The sequence below is a fragment of the Bufo bufo genome, chromosome 6 (genome assembly GCF_905171765.1).
Source record: "Bufo bufo chromosome 6, aBufBuf1.1, whole genome shotgun sequence".
NCBI classification, from domain to species: Eukaryota; Metazoa; Chordata; class Amphibia; order Anura; family Bufonidae; genus Bufo; species Bufo bufo.
Genome location: NC_053394.1, coordinates 38,291,404 through 38,308,953, shown reverse-complemented (window position 1 = coordinate 38,308,953; position 17,550 = coordinate 38,291,404). Strand labels below are relative to the sequence as shown.

At 46.9% G+C, this 17,550-nt stretch overlaps 1 protein-coding gene across 4 annotated transcripts in view; it reads left to right on the top strand.

Annotated features, from left to right (window-relative positions):
• The window catches only part of LOC121003102 (dynamin binding protein), a 123,850-nt gene that overhangs the window by 92,390 nt on the left and 13,910 nt on the right, over positions 1–17,550 (top strand). For all 4 annotated transcript variants that reach the window (XM_040434679.1, XM_040434676.1, XM_040434677.1 and 1 more), the window contains 5 exons: positions 13,439–13,635; positions 14,140–14,239; positions 14,711–14,858; positions 15,996–16,013; positions 17,197–17,396. In XM_040434679.1, the coding sequence (XP_040290613.1) occupies positions 13,439–13,635; positions 14,140–14,239; positions 14,711–14,858; positions 15,996–16,013; positions 17,197–17,396 (663 nt within the window). The remainder of the gene's footprint in view (positions 1–13,438; positions 13,636–14,139; positions 14,240–14,710; positions 14,859–15,995; positions 16,014–17,196; positions 17,397–17,550) is intronic.

The window sequence follows — 17,550 nt, the reverse complement described above, 5'->3', positions numbered from 1 at the left end:
AGGATCAGGCAAGCATGCATGTGTTTCAGGGATTCTGGAGAGATAGGTGTTGAGGGATGCATCCAGGCCCATCTGCCTGAGGGGGCTCATAAGGTCCCTCTTCCTCACATGAGCAGACCGACACTGTAAATGAAGCATGATGAGTGGGGGGGTCTCATCAAGGATTTGTGGCCTTGGAGCTACACGTTCCACATCTGTATGTGTCAACTGGAAGAATGCTTGGCTGACAACTATTGAAGCTGTATGGGCACCTATAGAGCCAGATCCAACCCTAAAACATGAAGGGGAGTTTGTCAGGTATGTGTTTTTGAAATATATGGTTACTTACTATCTAAAGGAATTGTCCGCCTTGGACATCTCGTATTTCTGTCTGATCCCTACTAAATTGGCATGTTTGGTCACCATGTACTTCTACGGCACGCTTGTATAATGGTTTCAAAGGTGAATATTTGCTAAAGCCGCAGAATGACATTCAACCGTTGAAAGGTCATTGTGGCCGAGTGAATGGCCCGGAGCGTATTTCCCAACCATTCCTGCCAGCTTGAAAGGGCAATAAATATTCCACAGGTGAGGAAAGCAGCGGCTGACACAACGATTTATTGTGTGTTTATGGAGATGATGGGTGCAGTAGTCCCCGGGGCGGGGTAGAGGTCCTGCTGGTTAAATAACCCTTCTTTAAAGTGGTTGCAGACCTGGACACCATAAGGAAACAAAGCAGGGAGACAGAGGATTTTGTTGGTCTCTGCTCTCACATGGGTTGGGAAGGGCAGTCAAGCGTTGGACACTGCTATCCAAAGATAGATTTATGGAGGCATGGGACCAACAGCCAGAGCGGCCCCTCACTTTTTATTATGGGACCCTTTCTCTGTGTATGCCCTTGTATCCTGTTTGTCTTCATCTTTTACTACTACCACCACCAATTGCCCCTTACTAGCTAACCCTTCATCAGCCTTATCTAAAGTACTTCTTGGTTATGGAGAGATTGTTCATTTAAAGCGGTTGTCTTAGCGTGGCGACCTGTGTTTTTTTTTTTGTTTTTTTTTAAAAATAATTGAACCTCTCTAAGATCTGCCTTCAGAAACCATGGCCGATCATCCTTGGGGTAAGCTGTGGCCAGCCATATCTTTTCCCTGCAGCGGCCACTAGAGGGGAAATGGGGCATTACAAGCTTGCCTTTCAAATGAATGGCCAACCAAGTAATAAACGGATGGGTTGGGTCCTCCAGATATATTGGATTTTAACCTGTTCAGGCTGTTGTTTTCCTGGGCAATAAGCAATGCCAAAAGTGTGGTGACGGTTGCTAATCTCTCATCCACCCACTGAAATGACATGCACACTCGGCTGAGTTCAATGGGCAGGTTTGAGGCAGTCAGAGATGATCGTTCTCACTTAATTAGCAATGGCTGTGATTTGCTGTATACTTTAGCTGCTGGTGTATATGTAAAGCATGTGGTTTTTCTTGCTTCAGATTTCCATGTTTACTCAAGATACTTTCACATATTGTTACCACAGGCTTTGATTTGCATGCCATTGTTCTCTGGCCTAAAGTCGCTGCTGCACCGAGCACTTTTTTTAATTAATTTTTTTTACCTTTAGGCCCCTTTCACACGAGCGAGTTTTCCGCGCGGGTGCAATGCGTGACGTGAACGCATAGCACCAGTACTGAATCCTGACCCATTCATGTCAATGGGGCTGTGTACATGAGCGTTGTTTTTCACACATCAGTTCTGCGTTGCGTGAGAATCGCAGCATGTTCTATATTCTGCGTTATTCACGCAGCCCTGGCCCCATAGAAGTGAATGGGGCTTCAGTGAAAAACGCATTGTATCCGCAAGCAAGTGCGGGTGCGATGCGTTTTTCACTGATGGTTGCTAAGAGATGTTTGTAAACCTTCAGTTTTTTATCACATGCGTGAAAAAGGCATCAAAACGCATTGCACCCGCGCGGAAAAAACTGAACAAGTGAACGCAATCGCAGACAAAACTGACTGAACTTGCTTGCAAAATGGTGCGAGTTTCACTGAACGCATCCTGACCGAATCAGTCACGCTCGTGTGAAAGGGGCCTTAGGCTACCTGCACACGTTGTGGATTACGTGTGTTTTTTTTCCATGCAGATTTTTGTGTGGAAAAAACGCAGAGTAATGCCTCATTCACACATCAGTGCCTCACGGACAGCACACGTACCGATTTTGTTTTAATGTGTGTATTCGCACACGGAAGCATGCCCTAATTTGTCCATTATAGACTATGGGTCAGTGAAAAACACGGACGCAACCCGGATGCGATGTTTTACGGACCATTTGGAGAAGATGCTATGACATTTTTTTTTTTTAGCTGTATAGTGTTTGTGAATCACGGATTACAAACGGAACAAACGTGGATCCTTCACGGATACATCACTGACCATCTTTTCACGGATATCATCACGGACACAGACGTGGGAATGAGGCATCATACAGGACCAGCAAAGTGACTGAGAGTAGAGAAATCTCATGTATACTTTGCTTTTTTCTTCCATGCAGAAATTGACCTTCCGTGGGAATTTTGAAATCTGCAGCATGTTACTTGTTGCATTTTTTGGTGTGGATTTCCCCCTCTTCAATGGACTTAGACTTGCAGCAAACTCGCATTAATTCTGCAATATGTTTTGTAACACATGCAAATTTGGTGTGAAAATGCACCAAAATCAACACAGAGAATAGTGCGGAATTTCTGCAAATCTGCCCACACCCGTGTAGAGGTAGCCTAAAGCACAGTTGAACCAATGCTCGTATATTCTAGAAATGCATGTACAACAATTCCCTAAAATACTGCTGTTATTAGAGTTGTATTCTTCATGTGTGAAGGTGATCCGGTACTAGAATAGGGAGTGTTTCCTACAGCCCATCAACTGAAACAGCTTTATAACCAAAGGGAGAATCCAGAGTGTCCTGTGTGCAGGGGAATAGCGGGTCACCGTATGTGCACACCGGCAGAGTACAAAGATCAGACTGAGCCCTCCTTTAGGCTTTGGGGTTTTGACTTACCAACATTTAAATTGACAAAATACGGACATTTAAACCCCACTACTGGGAATGTCCCCAAAGCAGACATTTTTGGCCAGGGTTTGTTGGATTGTCTTACCAAAATTAGGACTATTGGTGACTATGCTAAGGGTAGAAGGGACTGACATTTTTTTTACACCCTTTTCTATGACCCATGGGGCAATACCTCAACCCTATGCAGTTATTCTGGACAGGGGTTCCTGCACGGGTTCTCATCACCCGGTAGAAAAGTAAATCCAGCCAACCAGGGCTGGAATCAGTCTTTATTACGGACCCATAGAAGCTGTGTAAGTGAAGCTCCAGGGGTCCTAATACAAAATCTGTAGCAAGACCCCCACCAACCATGTGTAATAAATTACTGGTTTCTTTCTATGCAACAGTGGGCAGGCACCAGGGTCGGGTGTGACTGCTACCTCTAGACCACCTATAGCTATACCCCTGCCCCACCCCATAGACCGTCATTTATCAGCAGAACGAAGGGCCAGCTACCACGGGCTCGTTATAACACTGGTGTCTTCTTATGTGGTAGAATTGCATTTGAACTCTCTTAGGCACCAGGGCCCGGATGCGACTGCTACCTCTGCACCCACTGTGGCTACATCCTGTGGCTTTCTCAATGGTAAAGGGCCATCGCCACCTTAGGGTCCAGTCACACAACCGTATGTATTTTGTGGTCCAACAGAAAATACAGATGACGCCTATTATTGTCTGTAAAACGGACAAGAATAGGACATTTTCCATGTTTTTTGCCGAGATGCAGAACGGACATACGGATGCGGACAGCACACATTGTGCTGTCCGCATTTTTGGCGGAACCATTTGCGGGTCCGCATCCATTCCACAAAAAATGTGGATTGAATACGGAACAAAAATATGGTTGTGTTAATGGGCCCTACTTCAAATAATCTCTCTGCACAGGGCTCTTCCCCCTATGTATGCGTATCCCGAAGGAGGCAGCCGCAGCCAGCCCCTGAGGAGGCAGCCGCAGCCAGCCCCTGAGGAGGCAGCCGCAGCCAACCCCTGAGCAGTTCCACTTTAATCACCTCAACACCCCATACTCTTATAAGTTGAGGCCTGCTCATAGTATGACCTCCGTCTTGCAGCACCCGTACAGTGCTGATATTAGATTCTATATGAATTTATACTTTAGCCAAGCGGTCTGCAGCTCTCCAGCTGTGGATAACTACAACCTCAAGCATGCTCTTATTGGAAATTATCATAGTTTTTTTTTTGTTTTTATTTTAAAATATCATTGCTTAAATTGTCCCAGCGGAGAATGTAATCAGGGCCCCCGAAAAGTAGCTTTCACCCCATCATACATTTAATTGCACCTGGATTAACCGTTTCAGTAATACGATTGTCTCTGCTTCTCTCGACCCCTGAAAGGGAGAGTTTCTGTGTACTGAAGCTGTGCATGGACGTCGGCTTCTGCCTGCTGAGAGGCAATACTACAGGCACGTTAGCAAACAATAAGAAGTGGGTTTGTTGAGAGGAAATGTCTGACTTTCCTCAGGAATCTCCTCACTGAGCGGACCCATGACTGATCTGCATTGTCTGTGACTTATAATCCTCCCTAGTAAATAACACCCATTGTCCTCCATCACACAAGCTGCGCGGTCATAACAAAGACGGGTGAATTACATTCCAGAAAGTGCTTCTTTTCATAGTAAAGGGACATTTTTTAAACTACAAAAAAAATCCTGAGGTCCTGACGCCTTCAGACGAATGTATTGGTCTTTATTTGGCGTTCTGCACTTTTTAGCATATATATATGATTTACTACACATTTTTACCAGCACTTTCCCTAAAATAAATGTCTGATTTAATATAAAACCGTCATAATAGAAGCCTATGGGAAAGCAGAACGGATCTGTCTGGTTTCTGTTATGCTGGACAGAAAACAAAGTCCTGTAGACATGCACACGAATGTATTTTCTTTCCGTGTCCGTTCAGTTATTTTTTTATTTTTTTTGGCGGACCGTATGCGGAACCTTTCATTTCAATAGGTCCGCAAAAAAAAACGGAAGTTACTCCGTACGCATTCCTTTTCCGTATGTCCATATTTCCGTTCCGCAGAAAAAATAGAACATGTCCTATTATTGACCGCATTACAGACAAGGATAGTACCGTTCTATTAAGGGGCGAGCTGTTCCGTTGCGCAAAATACGGAATGCCCACTGACGTCATCCGTATTTTTTGCGGACCGCAAAATACATACGGTCGTGTGCATGAGCCCTAAGGGAAACCAGACGGATCAGTTATGCTTTCCCATAGGCTTCTATTATGACGGATCAAAACAGAATGCCTCTTAAAGGCTTACGTTTTGATTTCCGTCTTATGGATTCCGTTATTTTCCATAATAACCATGTAATAAAGGAATGCATAACGGAGATGTTGACAAGCCCTAACTATGGACACTGGGGGTCATTTATTAAGATTTTTTTAGCCATTTCTTTTACTCCGGTGTTGCTGCTGGAAGATGCGCCTGATTTATGACAGGCCGTGTGCCTCGCCAAAAATTAGGCGCATCTTTGGTAGTCCTTGTGCCTGCGGGAAACTTCAGTAACTTTTACACCTTTTTTTTTTTTCTGGTGTCAAATTAATAGAATTTGCCGACCTCTGCACCATTACCTCCACACTTGTCGTATGAGCTTTTTAAAACTCGCAAAAAAGGGATCGTGCAACAATTTTACACAAAATAGAGGCGTAGAACTGTTAGTAAATGACCCCCACTATAGTCACAGATCCTGAATACAGCCATGAGACCCCGAGTTCTGTATGTACCAGCTCAAATCATCTTTGCCACCGAGACACCATGCTGTCGGGTCAAATTGATAAAAATATATATATATACAAGACATAGAGGATGTTGGGGTTTATACTACTTGCCCAGTGAATTACAATTTACAGTCCCCCATCTATGATGTACTTTATCTAATGCTACACGGGAAGTGAAATCAAAGTCCCATACGTGTACTAGAGACTTCACGGATATAACCAGAGGGTCTCGTGTACCTCCCACAGGCAGAAGCCTCAATCCTTGTCCCCAGGCTTTGCCTTTTTCCTCCCTCCTCTATTGTTTCTGTTGCAGAGATCCCCGGCTATTCAGATGATAATGCATTGAGATGAGGGGTTTAGCTGTGTCCGAAGGGGACACCGGGCCCTGGGCAGTGAGAGGACTGACCCGCAGAGGTAAGTGGGGTGGCAGAGGATCCCGTTATAAGTGCATTACAGCTCACTAGGTATGGTAACAACCTGTAATTATTCCCCGGCCTCAGTAATTAAACCCCAGCACGTGTACAATCATTGACAGGATAGAAAAGTAATGGAAAAGTGTCCCTTTGAGTTCTATGGAGAGCAGAATCCATTATGCAGTAGTATGTTCTCCTGGGCGGGGGGGATTTCAGCAGCAGGTTGTTCAGGCTGGGGGATGGGGGACGAAATGAATTTCAGAGCTTTGCACAAGTTCAAGACTCTATCCCTGGGAGACAATGGATGGGGATTGTGTCACCCCCTCCCCCATGCTATAAGCCCCCTGTCCCCCCCACCACCTCCCTCCAACTCCAGCCGAGCTCATCTAAGAACTTTGTATGCCCCTCGTTTCAGACTTCGGCCCTTGTAAATATAATTAGTGATGTCGCGGTTCTGTTCTGAGTGGATGTTTTTGTTTATATTTATTTGTTACAATGTAACGCTTTGTGTTCTAAGACACCACTTTATTATTGGGACTTTTTGGCCCAGAATTTCTATACCAGAATTGCATATTGTAAGTTTTTATGCTGCCTAAGGTTTTGTTGCAAAAAATCTCCGCAGCTGTTCCTTACGTTTTTAAAGGGGTTTATGGAAATCCCATACACACGCTGCAGAAACCCTTCCATTCAGATGCATGGAGCAAATGTTCAGTCACGCCACCGCTCATGCATCCATGTTTTCCACAGAGCGCGGCGACACGATGGAAGCATGCCCTATTTTGCTCGCGACTACAGACCTCTCATGCACTTTATGGTCTACGGGTCTGTGAAAACCACGGACGCAGCGGGGGATGTCATCCGTGCTTGGTCCATGGTTTTCACGGACCATTGGTAGGAGATGCCCTGGAAGCTCATTTTCAGCCTAGCAGTGTCCGTGGAATCTAGATGACACACTGAGGGCAAAAACAGAGACACGGGTCCCTCACAGACGTCTTCACGGATGGACCATTGACAGTCTTGTCATGGACGTGTGAAAGGGCCTAAAAGATCTGCTGCATGGCGCATACCCTAGGCCTGTGATGGCTAACCTCCGGCACTCCAGCTGTGGTAAAACTACAACTCCCACTTGCTTGGTTGTTCTCAGAACTCCATAGAAATGAATGGAGAATGCTGGGAGTCGTAGTTTCACCTCAGCCGGAGGTTAGTCATCACTGCCCTAGGGTATGGTTGTATCATTTAGGTTCAGAAGCCGCATCAAAATTCCATGTGTTTTCTACTGTTTTTTTTATGGGGTTTTCTATTTGAGCAGGTTTTGTGTCCAATTTTGATGTGGTTTTTAAACCCCCCAAATGAATACAATCGGAACTGCCACGCAGAATCTGCACCAAGAACGAACGTGTTTTTATTTTTTATATGAATTGACAACTAGATGTTACTAGTTGGGGACATGTCCCTGCATTGTATGACCCTGTCCAATCGGACAGTACTGACATGCTGAAATGCTGGCAGTATCAGACTATGTAGGGACACGACCAGGTGGAATGGTAAGGCCCAATCATCCATGTATGCATACATTTCTAGGAGGAATGATAGAGGAACAGCTCAATGCAGAGTTATAAGAATACATGCTCCAGAAGTCTTATTTAATGGGGAACATAATTTTTCCGAGAGGGGACAGGCCCTCTTCAATGCCATCCTTCCCTATGTTGGTACTCCCATAAGGAGACACCACAAACCTCGGTCGGGCAGGACCGCTGGGTGATCCCTCACATTGTGCTCTCCTGTAATGAGGATGTTCCATGTGACACTGACTTGTACCGCTGCTGCGGTTTGCGGTTAGTTCTTCTCTGAAGTTGAATGTGAATAAACAGTAATTATCTGTAGTAGTTGCTGCTCCAGTTTGTAGTCGATCTCGTGCAGGGACATGTCAGGAACCGGCGGACCGCCATCTCTTTAGTTAGCACCGTTGCATACGGCTCATTAACCTGCTGTCTTAAAGGGAACCTGTCACCGGGATTTTGTGTAGAAAGCTGAGGACATGGGTTGCTAGATGGCCGCTAGCACATCCGCAATACCCAGTCCCCATAGCTCTGTGTGCTTTTATTGTGGAAAAAACCCCGATTTGATACATATGCAAATTAACCTGAGATGAGTCCTGTCCCTGACTCATCTCACGTACAGGACTCCTCTCAGGTTAATTTGCATATGTATCAATCCGTTGTTGTTTTTTTTACACAATAAAAGCACACAGAGCTATGGGGACTGGGTATTGCAGATGTGCTAGCGGCCATCTAGCAGCCCATGTCCTCAGCTCTATACACAAAATCTAGGTGACAGGTTCCCTTTAAGTAGTTACAAGGGTTGCCCCATGATTTTTCAAAAACAGTGCCTCACCAGTCCACAGGTTGTGTTTGGTATTACACTTCACTCATTTTCATAGAGCTGCGCCGCACTACAAGACCCAATCCGTGGACAGGTGCGGCACTGCTTTTTGGAACAAACCCTTTTAATCCCAGAGGCACACACCGTGCGGATTACATGCGGTATTTCCACTTTGATTTTCCTGCGGAAATAATACAGTACCAGTAAAGTGTATAAGATTTCACGAATCTCATGTACACTTTGCTTCCACAATCTGTGCAGAAATTGTACCAATTCTTTGGGCGGATTTCACTCTTTTTAATGCAAGGGTGTGATCTGCGGCAAAACCATTTCAAATCCGCACCAAATCCCACAAGTAACACGTGCGGTAACCTTGAGGGTGGAGCAGTGGTGCAGCACAGGGTTAATTACGGCAGCTCTACAGTAATAGCAGGTATTGAACATTGAATTGGGCAATACATGTAAGATAAATGCCGGCTGAATTTCGGGAGGAACCGTCCATGATGAAGAGTGTATGTGGGCTCCTTACTCTCTCCCATGTACAATCCATTGCTTTTTCCCGTCTCCCCATTCGGGACACATGTACTCTCAGCCAAGCTGAGCATGCATGTGGGGCCGGAGAGATGGCTGCTTGGGATGTCTGATGCTGGCATTACATGTTGACTTTGACCATGACACGTGACATGGCCAAAAGATCGCGCCATCTTTGCCATCTAGCGAAAGAGAATAGGGTTGCATTGCGAACCACAAGTTACTGCGACGGTCGCAAGGCTAGCGGGCTCGGGTTTCTTCCATCTGTCAGATATACTGCTTACAGGTTGCAGCGTAGCCCCATTCATTTTTGCTGTGATGTCGGCAGCACTGCGGTGCGATCTCTGGACAGGTCCTGGCTAAAGTCACCATGTAGCCCCAGCCTATTAGTAGAAGCTAATGTTGATGGAGCCTGGTGAACGGCCATGAGGCCGTTTATTGAGATAAGCGGCGCCGGAAGTGCCCTGCGGCTGCCTCTCTCCCCGCTGTATCAGCACAGAGTTGTGGGATTGTCACTTGCAGCTCTCGGCCGCACTCAGACTTTCAGAAGTGTGACTCTGCGCCTGTGAGGGAGGCGGATGTGATACGATTATTCTGTTTGTTTGTGTTGCCGGGTGATTATTGTCTCAGCGTCATTTATCAGTGTCAAAGGTTTTAGGTGCCCAACCTGCTTCATGTGATTATACTTCACGCCCTGATTATACCGAGTGTGTCCTGGTACTGCTCAGTGGTACAGACAAAAGTCCTTTCCGTACGCCATGTCAGGGGGCAAACCATAAAATTTTTGCCAAACCACACTTTTTCCTCCAGAAAGAGACCCCCGGTCAAGATCTGTTGAGGCCCCCTCGGAAAGGCATGCGCTGCCATATATTGGGACCTGCATAATGCTGCTACATAGCAGATTCATAATGCTGCCACATAGGGGATTCATAATGCTGCCACATAAGGCCTGTGTAATGCTACCACATGGGGCCTGCATAGTGCTGCCTCATGGGGCCTGCGTAGTGCTGCCACATGGGGCCTGCGTAGTGCTGCCTCATGGGGCCTGCGTAGTGCTGCCTCATGGGGCCTGCGTAGTGCTGCCTCATGGGGCCTGCGTAGGGCTGCCTCATGGGGCCCGCGTAGTGCTGCCTCATGGGGCCCGCGTAGTGCTGCCACATGGGGCCCGCGTAGTGCTGCCACATGGGGCCCGCGTAGTGCTGCCACATGGGGCCCGCGTAGTGCTGCCTCATGGGGCCCGCGTAGTGCTGCCTCATGGGGCCCGCGTAGTGCTGCCACATGGGGCCCGCGTAGTGCTGCCACATGGGGCCCGCGTAGTGCTGCCACATGGGGCCCGCGTAGTGCTGCCACATGGGGCCCGCGTAGTGCTGCCACATGGGGCCCGCGTAGTGCTGCCACATGGGGCCCGCGTAGTGCTGCCTCATGGGGCCCGCGTAGTGCTGCCTCATGGGGCCCGCGTAGTGCTGCCTCATGGGGCCCGCGTAGTGCTGCCTCATGGGGCCCGCGTAGTGCTGCCTCATGGGGCCCGCGTAGTGCTGCCACATGGGGCCCGCGTAGTGCTGCCTCATGGGGCCTGCGTAGTGCTGCCTCATGGGGCCTTTAGGGCATGTGTACACTTGCCAGCCATTTCAGCTGCTATGTGGTTATTAGAAGTGGGGGTCTAGTTTTCGGCCTGGCCCTGATGTCCTTTCTTCAGGCTCTATACATCTGCCTCCATCCTAGCAATCATTAGTCAGAAGGTCATGCTCTCCTACCAGGGACAGGAGGAGGGCAGTGAGGTTACCTGGCCCTAGATGGTGCAGGTATGCGGCTTGAACTAGCATTGGAGCCCCTATTGATTTTTTGCTTTGTGGCCCCTCTGCCCTTTGTAAGCCGCTGTAGTGCCAGTAGACAAATAGCTGTACAAACCTCGTCCACATATAGAGCTATACGCTGCCTAAATAATACCGTAGCAGGAACTACAATATAAGCAGCCATCGGGGAGTGGACTGCATGTCAGGTAGAATCGGCTGTGAATGGTGGAGGTCCTAGTACCCCTAGTGTCCCTTGAACGAATAATCGGGGTATGTGAGAGCTCATAACTGCCCCCACATAACTCCAAACACATCTACAAATAGTTCCGCCAAGTATACATTCAGCATTGTGTCTGTGAAGCCCAGGCTGTTACCAGTGTACATAGTGACCTCTCTGACTCGTTCCAACCCTATGTTTGGCCTATACCCAGCGAACACTCCCAGCGCATTCATCAAACATGTCCACGGAGCTCCATTTACCGGAGTGTGTCCTTTTGGCCTCTGTTGGGCCGGTATACATTGTATAGGAAAGTACATCATACCGCTCTTTCCTGCACACCACATACATCCCCAGTCGCTGTGTAGTACAATGTATCAGCAAGTTCTAAATAATTAGATATACGTTACATTACTTATCTTCTGCTCCTCTTTATAATCCAGAGCAGCAGTCACAATTCTGCTGGTTGTCATTGGAAACAGACACCCCCGAACAGGCTACCTGAACTATACCTGGGCTGAGAAGGATTGTTTTCTTTTGACACTTGTACATTTTCTGTGTAAAGATATTTCACATTGAATCAACAAGCATTGCTAGGGGATTTCGGCCTGCAGAATTGTGAGTGCAGCTCCAAAGTATTATACAGGCTCTTATACGCAAGAAATAGGATGCATATTCTTAAAGGGGTTTATTCGATGATTAATGTAAAAAATGATAATCAGACATCATAAAGTACATGACAAGTTCTTTCTAAAGCCCTGTACCTCACATGGATCCAGAGATCGCCACATTCATTGCTCCAATTGCTCTGCAAAATTCTGTTCCGACTGGCAGCTCAGTGAGTGTGTCCTTTCCCAGTGGGTGGGCCCTTTCACAGGGTGTGTGTCTTGCTGCAGCTATCTCCCTATCACAGCTCAAGGGGGCATGCCCTTTCTACTGCAGCTCTTTCCCTATCACAGCTCAGGGGGACATGTCCTTTCTGTTGCAACTCTCTCCCTATCACAGCTCAGGGGGTATGTCCTTTCTGCTGCAGCTCTCTCCCTATCACAGCTCAGGGGGTATGCCCTTTCTGCTGCATTTCTCTCCCTATCATAGTTCAGGGGACATGTCCTTTCTGCTGTAGCTATTTCCCTATCACAGCTCAGGAGGCATGTCCTTTCTGCTGCAGCTCTCTCCCTATCACAGCTCATGGGGCATGCCCTTTCTATTGCAGCTCTTTCCCTATCACGGCTCAGGAGGCATGTCCTTTCTGCTGCAGCTCTCTCTTATCACAGCTCAGGAGGCATGTCCTTTCTGCTGCAGCTCTCTCCCTATCACAGTTCAGGGGGCATGTATTTTCTGCTGTAAATCTGTCCCCATCACAACTCAGGGGTTGTCTTCTCTACTGCAGCTCTCTATCACAGGATCAGGATGTCCTTTCTGCTGCAGCTTTCTCCCTGTAACTGTTTCAGCTTCTATCATTAGATACAGCAGGTGTTCGTCAAAAGATGGAACTGAACATGTGCGACCACCTCAGCAAGGTGGACTGAGAAATAAGGAAAAGAACAAACAGCAGGTGGCGCTACACAGATGCATTTTATTCAATGACTCACTGTACTAACTATTTAATTACATCCAGTTACAAAAGTGTTCAGATCCAGGTGCTGGTTTGAAAAAATTTTTTTAATATTTTTCGTGGGACAACCCCTTTACCTTTTCTTGTCAATGCAATCTATATATTCATTGGTGGTCACTGTGTTGGTCAGTTACTCTCTCATTATACATACATAACATTGCGCCGATGCAGCAGAGCTGAATTTGTCATTTGTGCATTGTCATGACGTACTGCTGTCATACAAACTGAGCTCTGCTACCTCGGTGTACTCTCCTTCTTGGTAAGTAGGTTGAGTTTGATGGCATATGGCAGCAGAAGTATCTGAGCGGTGGCATACGCTGAGACGGCGTCCGCACCGTTGATTATCCAGCTTACGTGTTTTCATTGTTTCCCGTCTTATCCATCAAGAAATGAGTAGATTAGTTTGGAAAGCAGGTGGCGGTGGGAGAGATTAGCGCCTAATTCTCTGCACATTACGGACAGATTATATCTAAGACCGTGCCGTTGATTGCGTTAATTCCGCTCGTTTCTCTACATTTGCTAATTGAATTTAATGGAAAATATTCATTGTGGTGGGGCGCTGGAGTTAATGCCAGTAGGGTGCAGGTAAAGCACATCGAGATCTAGTGCAATTAAAGGGATTATCCATAGCGTGCATTTACAGAACCATGCCTTCTCTTCGTAGACATGACTCTTTTGTCCTCGCAACCTGAAGCCCTGGAAGAGTCTCCATCTGCTGCGTCTACGGCGGAGAACTCCGAGATGAGGATGCTGGAGAAGAGGTCGAAGGTCATCGAGGAGCTGCTACAGACGGAGCGCGACTACCTGAGAGACCTGGAGACCTGCGTGGAGCACATCATGCTCCCCCTACAGGCCACCCAGGTAAGAGCCCCACTTATTGCATCAAAATCGACATTGATCGCAAATGTTACAAAATGTTGCCAAATATATATATATCTTGTCAATTTGCCTCTGTTTTCAGGACCTCTGCCTGCTGTCGGTGAATGGAAAGAGGCCGAAAACATGTACAGACCTAATACTTCTAACAGCTGAGGTTTTGCTACAATTGTGTCCAGTTTAGGATGTGTTCACATTGGACACAAGTATCTCTCTCCTATACTGCTAGTTTGCTACACTGTCAGTGCAGAGGATTTTGTGGATTGGATACAATTGTAGCAAACTCTCAGCTGTGAGTGTGAGTTATATAGCAGCTACAGCCTCTGCAGGTAGACAAGAGCGTTCCCATTCACTGACAGCAAGCATGAAGCTTATTCTAGACGTTCTATGACAATATTTACAGATATTTGCATATTTTTGCCATTAGCCTTTCTATTAGTCGACGTACGATGTTCATTGCATTTAATTCACACTTGATTTCCGGAACAGATGACAAATGTGGACTATGACGTTCTGTTCGGAAATATTCATTCGGTGATTAACGTGACGACGATGTTCTTGGGAGCGCTGGAGAACTGCGACTCTGTCGGTGAGTGTGGGGTTTATATACTCGGCTTGTAACCAGATACAAATGCCATTCCTCTATTATTCCTGCTAGCAGTTTGCATTGAAGGTCCAGATGGGTATTACCACTTTGGGTGGAAATCCCTGCACTTTGTGACACTGACAGCACAGATTGGATAGGGTCAGATTTTTCAGGGGCACATCCCCAACTGGTAACTCCCAGAACCTGCTAGCAATTCATGCATAACTTCTAGTAGGAATAATAGAGGGATGACACAACATAGAGGTATCAGAATAAATGGTTCAGAATTGTTATTACAAGGGGAATGCAAGTAGTTTCCAAAACAGACATGTCAGAGGAGGTGATAGCATCATTTTAAAGGGGCAATCTGCTGTGGAAAACCACAAAAAATTACCCCAATGATGAGCAGCAGATGACCACGACCCATAACTGCAACGCAGCGTTACAACCTGTATTCTGTGGGTCTTTATACAGGTTTGATTTTCCTTGAGCACCGGATGCCGCTGGAGCTTGTGTACAAGGAGTATTGCCAGAATCACGAGGAGACCCTCGCGCTGCTGGAAGCCTATGAGAAGAACGAAAAGTTCCAGAGAAGCCTTCAGGAGTGTATCGCGACTGTGAAGTAAGATGGAGACCATGCCATAGTCCTTTACAATAGCGAGATAGAGATAAGCGGCTGTCAGACACATTTGGCTCTGCTTATCTCCCAAATGAATAAATAAGAAGTCATGTTCAAGGGGTATTCCTACCTCAGACATTGATGGCATAGCGCCAGGATATGCCATTAGTGTCTTAGGTGCGGGTCCCAGAGGTGCCCCCTGAAGTGAAGGAGAGCGCATTGTGCATGCTCGGCCACTCTTCTTTCACCGGTATGGGACTGCCGGATAAATAACCGAGCTAGAACTCCCATGGAGGGTGGCCGCACTTCCGGAGCTTCTGTAGAGGCGGCTGCGCTTGCGCAGTGAGCCCTCCGTTCACTTCTTTGGAAGTTTCCAAAATAGTCGAAAGCGCTCGCTTGACTATTTTTTGAAAACCCATAAAAGTGAATGGAGAGTGCACTGTCCTTTCACTTTGGGGGGCCCCTTTCTGGAGATAGGTGCAGGTCCCACCTCTGGGACCCATTCCTATCTGGTGTTGATGGCCTAACCTAACGATACGTCATGGGCCAGCCCCTAGACCTTAGGTTGTTAGGGTGCTGTAGATCTTGGTGGGCTCTGACAACCATTATTTAGCATGTTAAGGCACTGTTACTGGGGAAGGGACCGCCATCCATTTATTTTCTCCACCAACAATGGCCTGGCCATGATTTTTGAGAAGTGGAGCCCTGAGGATGGTCACATAGCAAAGAGTTATAAGGCCACCATGGGTTGTGCCCCGTCTTCTACTGTGCCCTTTAGCAGCTGCCTCTATGTTACATACTCCCATGGTCCGCGAATGGTTGCGGATCCCACTGTCGGCGGGCAGGGTTAGGTTCTCTCCGCCGGCCCCAGTCACAGAGTGCTGTTTGTTTCCGTGGTCTATTAGGCAAATGTTTCATGTTACGTCCGTCCCTTTTGATCTCTCTTCTGCATTGTGCCTCTCTTAGTGGTGCATACCAGAACTGAACACAGGAGCTTACTATTCATCACCAGCTCCCCGTGTCCTTTACCCCATGATAACCGTACAATACGTTTCTTTCGCTTTTCCTAGCGTGGGATGTAACTGTGTTTGTGTTCTTTTTCCGCTTCCTTCCCTCTCTTTGTGCTGTTCGGTGACACAGGAGCCTCTACCAAGAATGGTGAGTAGTTCTTTAGGTCTTCTTGTTGTAAAAATATATATTTATATGTTCTTAAAGAGGACCTCTAACCTCTCCCGACATGTCTTACATCCTCCATGTAATAATAAGCATCTATTCTTATGACTCCATATTGTGCCAATCCTTTATTATTCCTGCTAGAAGTTATGAATGAATTGCAAGCAGTTTGCAGTGATGGCCCATATGGGTGTTACCAGTTGGGGGCGTGTCCCTGCACGGTCTAACACTATCCAATCAATGCTGGAGACTATGCAGGGACACACCCCCCAACTGGTAACACCCATCTAGATCTTCATTGCAAACCTGCTACAATTCATTCATAACTTCTAGCAGGAATAATAGAGGAATGGCACATCATAGGGTCATATGAATAGATGCTTATTATTACATGAGGGGTGCAAGTAGTTACTAAACCAGACATGTCAGGAGAGGTGACCGGTGCTCCTTGACTGTTGATATGCCATAAATGTCTGAGTTTGGAATGCCAGGTTAATTTGGGCACTGGGTGCAAAATCTTTTGACTGTGTAAACCCGCCCTATAGCTGCAGAAAGTAACTTGGTGTAGATGCAGCCCTTGTGTTATATTATTTCAGATTAGAATTTTGGTTCAGTCTTTTTTTCATATAATCCTTGCAGGAAAGCTGGGTGACAACCATTAGAGTGGGCATTACAGCTTCCACAGGGGTTGTCGGGTATATGCAGTGAGAAGGGAGCGGCATATTACGCCACAACTAGACACATCTTTCTTTGTAGGGGTTGTCCACTATTTACTAAATATTGTTAGAAAGCTGCCCCCCTAAAAGCTGATCGCTGATTGTAATGGGCTGCCAGCAATCCGCTATGAGCTCCCTTTCCCTACAGCACCACCACAGGAGAGATGAAGTATTACACCATGTCTATTGAAATCAATGGCAGTCGGCATAATCTGTGGACATGTTGAGTCCTCCAGAGAGATGCTTAGTGTACTCCCTCTCGGCCACGGCTCATTAGCACCCTATAAAAAAAATGCCAGATAAGCCCACATTGATTGCACAGAGTGGGATGTGAAAATGACATTAAAGGGGCTTTTCCAGTTTCAGGATAGGTGATCACCGGGGGGTCCGACTGCTTGTTTTTCTAGTTTTCTTGCTTGTGAACTCAGTGCATTCTCTAACTTGTCCCACAGGGGGCGCACCAATTATATAAACCTGGGTTCGTTTCTCATCAAGCCGGTGCAGAGGATAATGCGTTACCCTTTACTCCTCATGGAGCTTCAAGGGGCGACCCCGGAGTCTCACCCGGACAAGAACCCCATCAAGGACGCTGTACGAGCGGCGAAGGAGATCAACGTCAACATTAACGAGTACAAACGACGGAAGGATCTGGGTGAGTCGCGGGCTCCCCTGCGTTAAAGGGATTGTCTCATCAGACTCTGGGGGGAAGTTGCTGTAATATTACATGGCGGTATGAATCAACAGGACATCTTCACCTGTGAGGGGCTGTCCCCGGAGCTGAAGAAGCTCCCACCTGCTGCTAGATT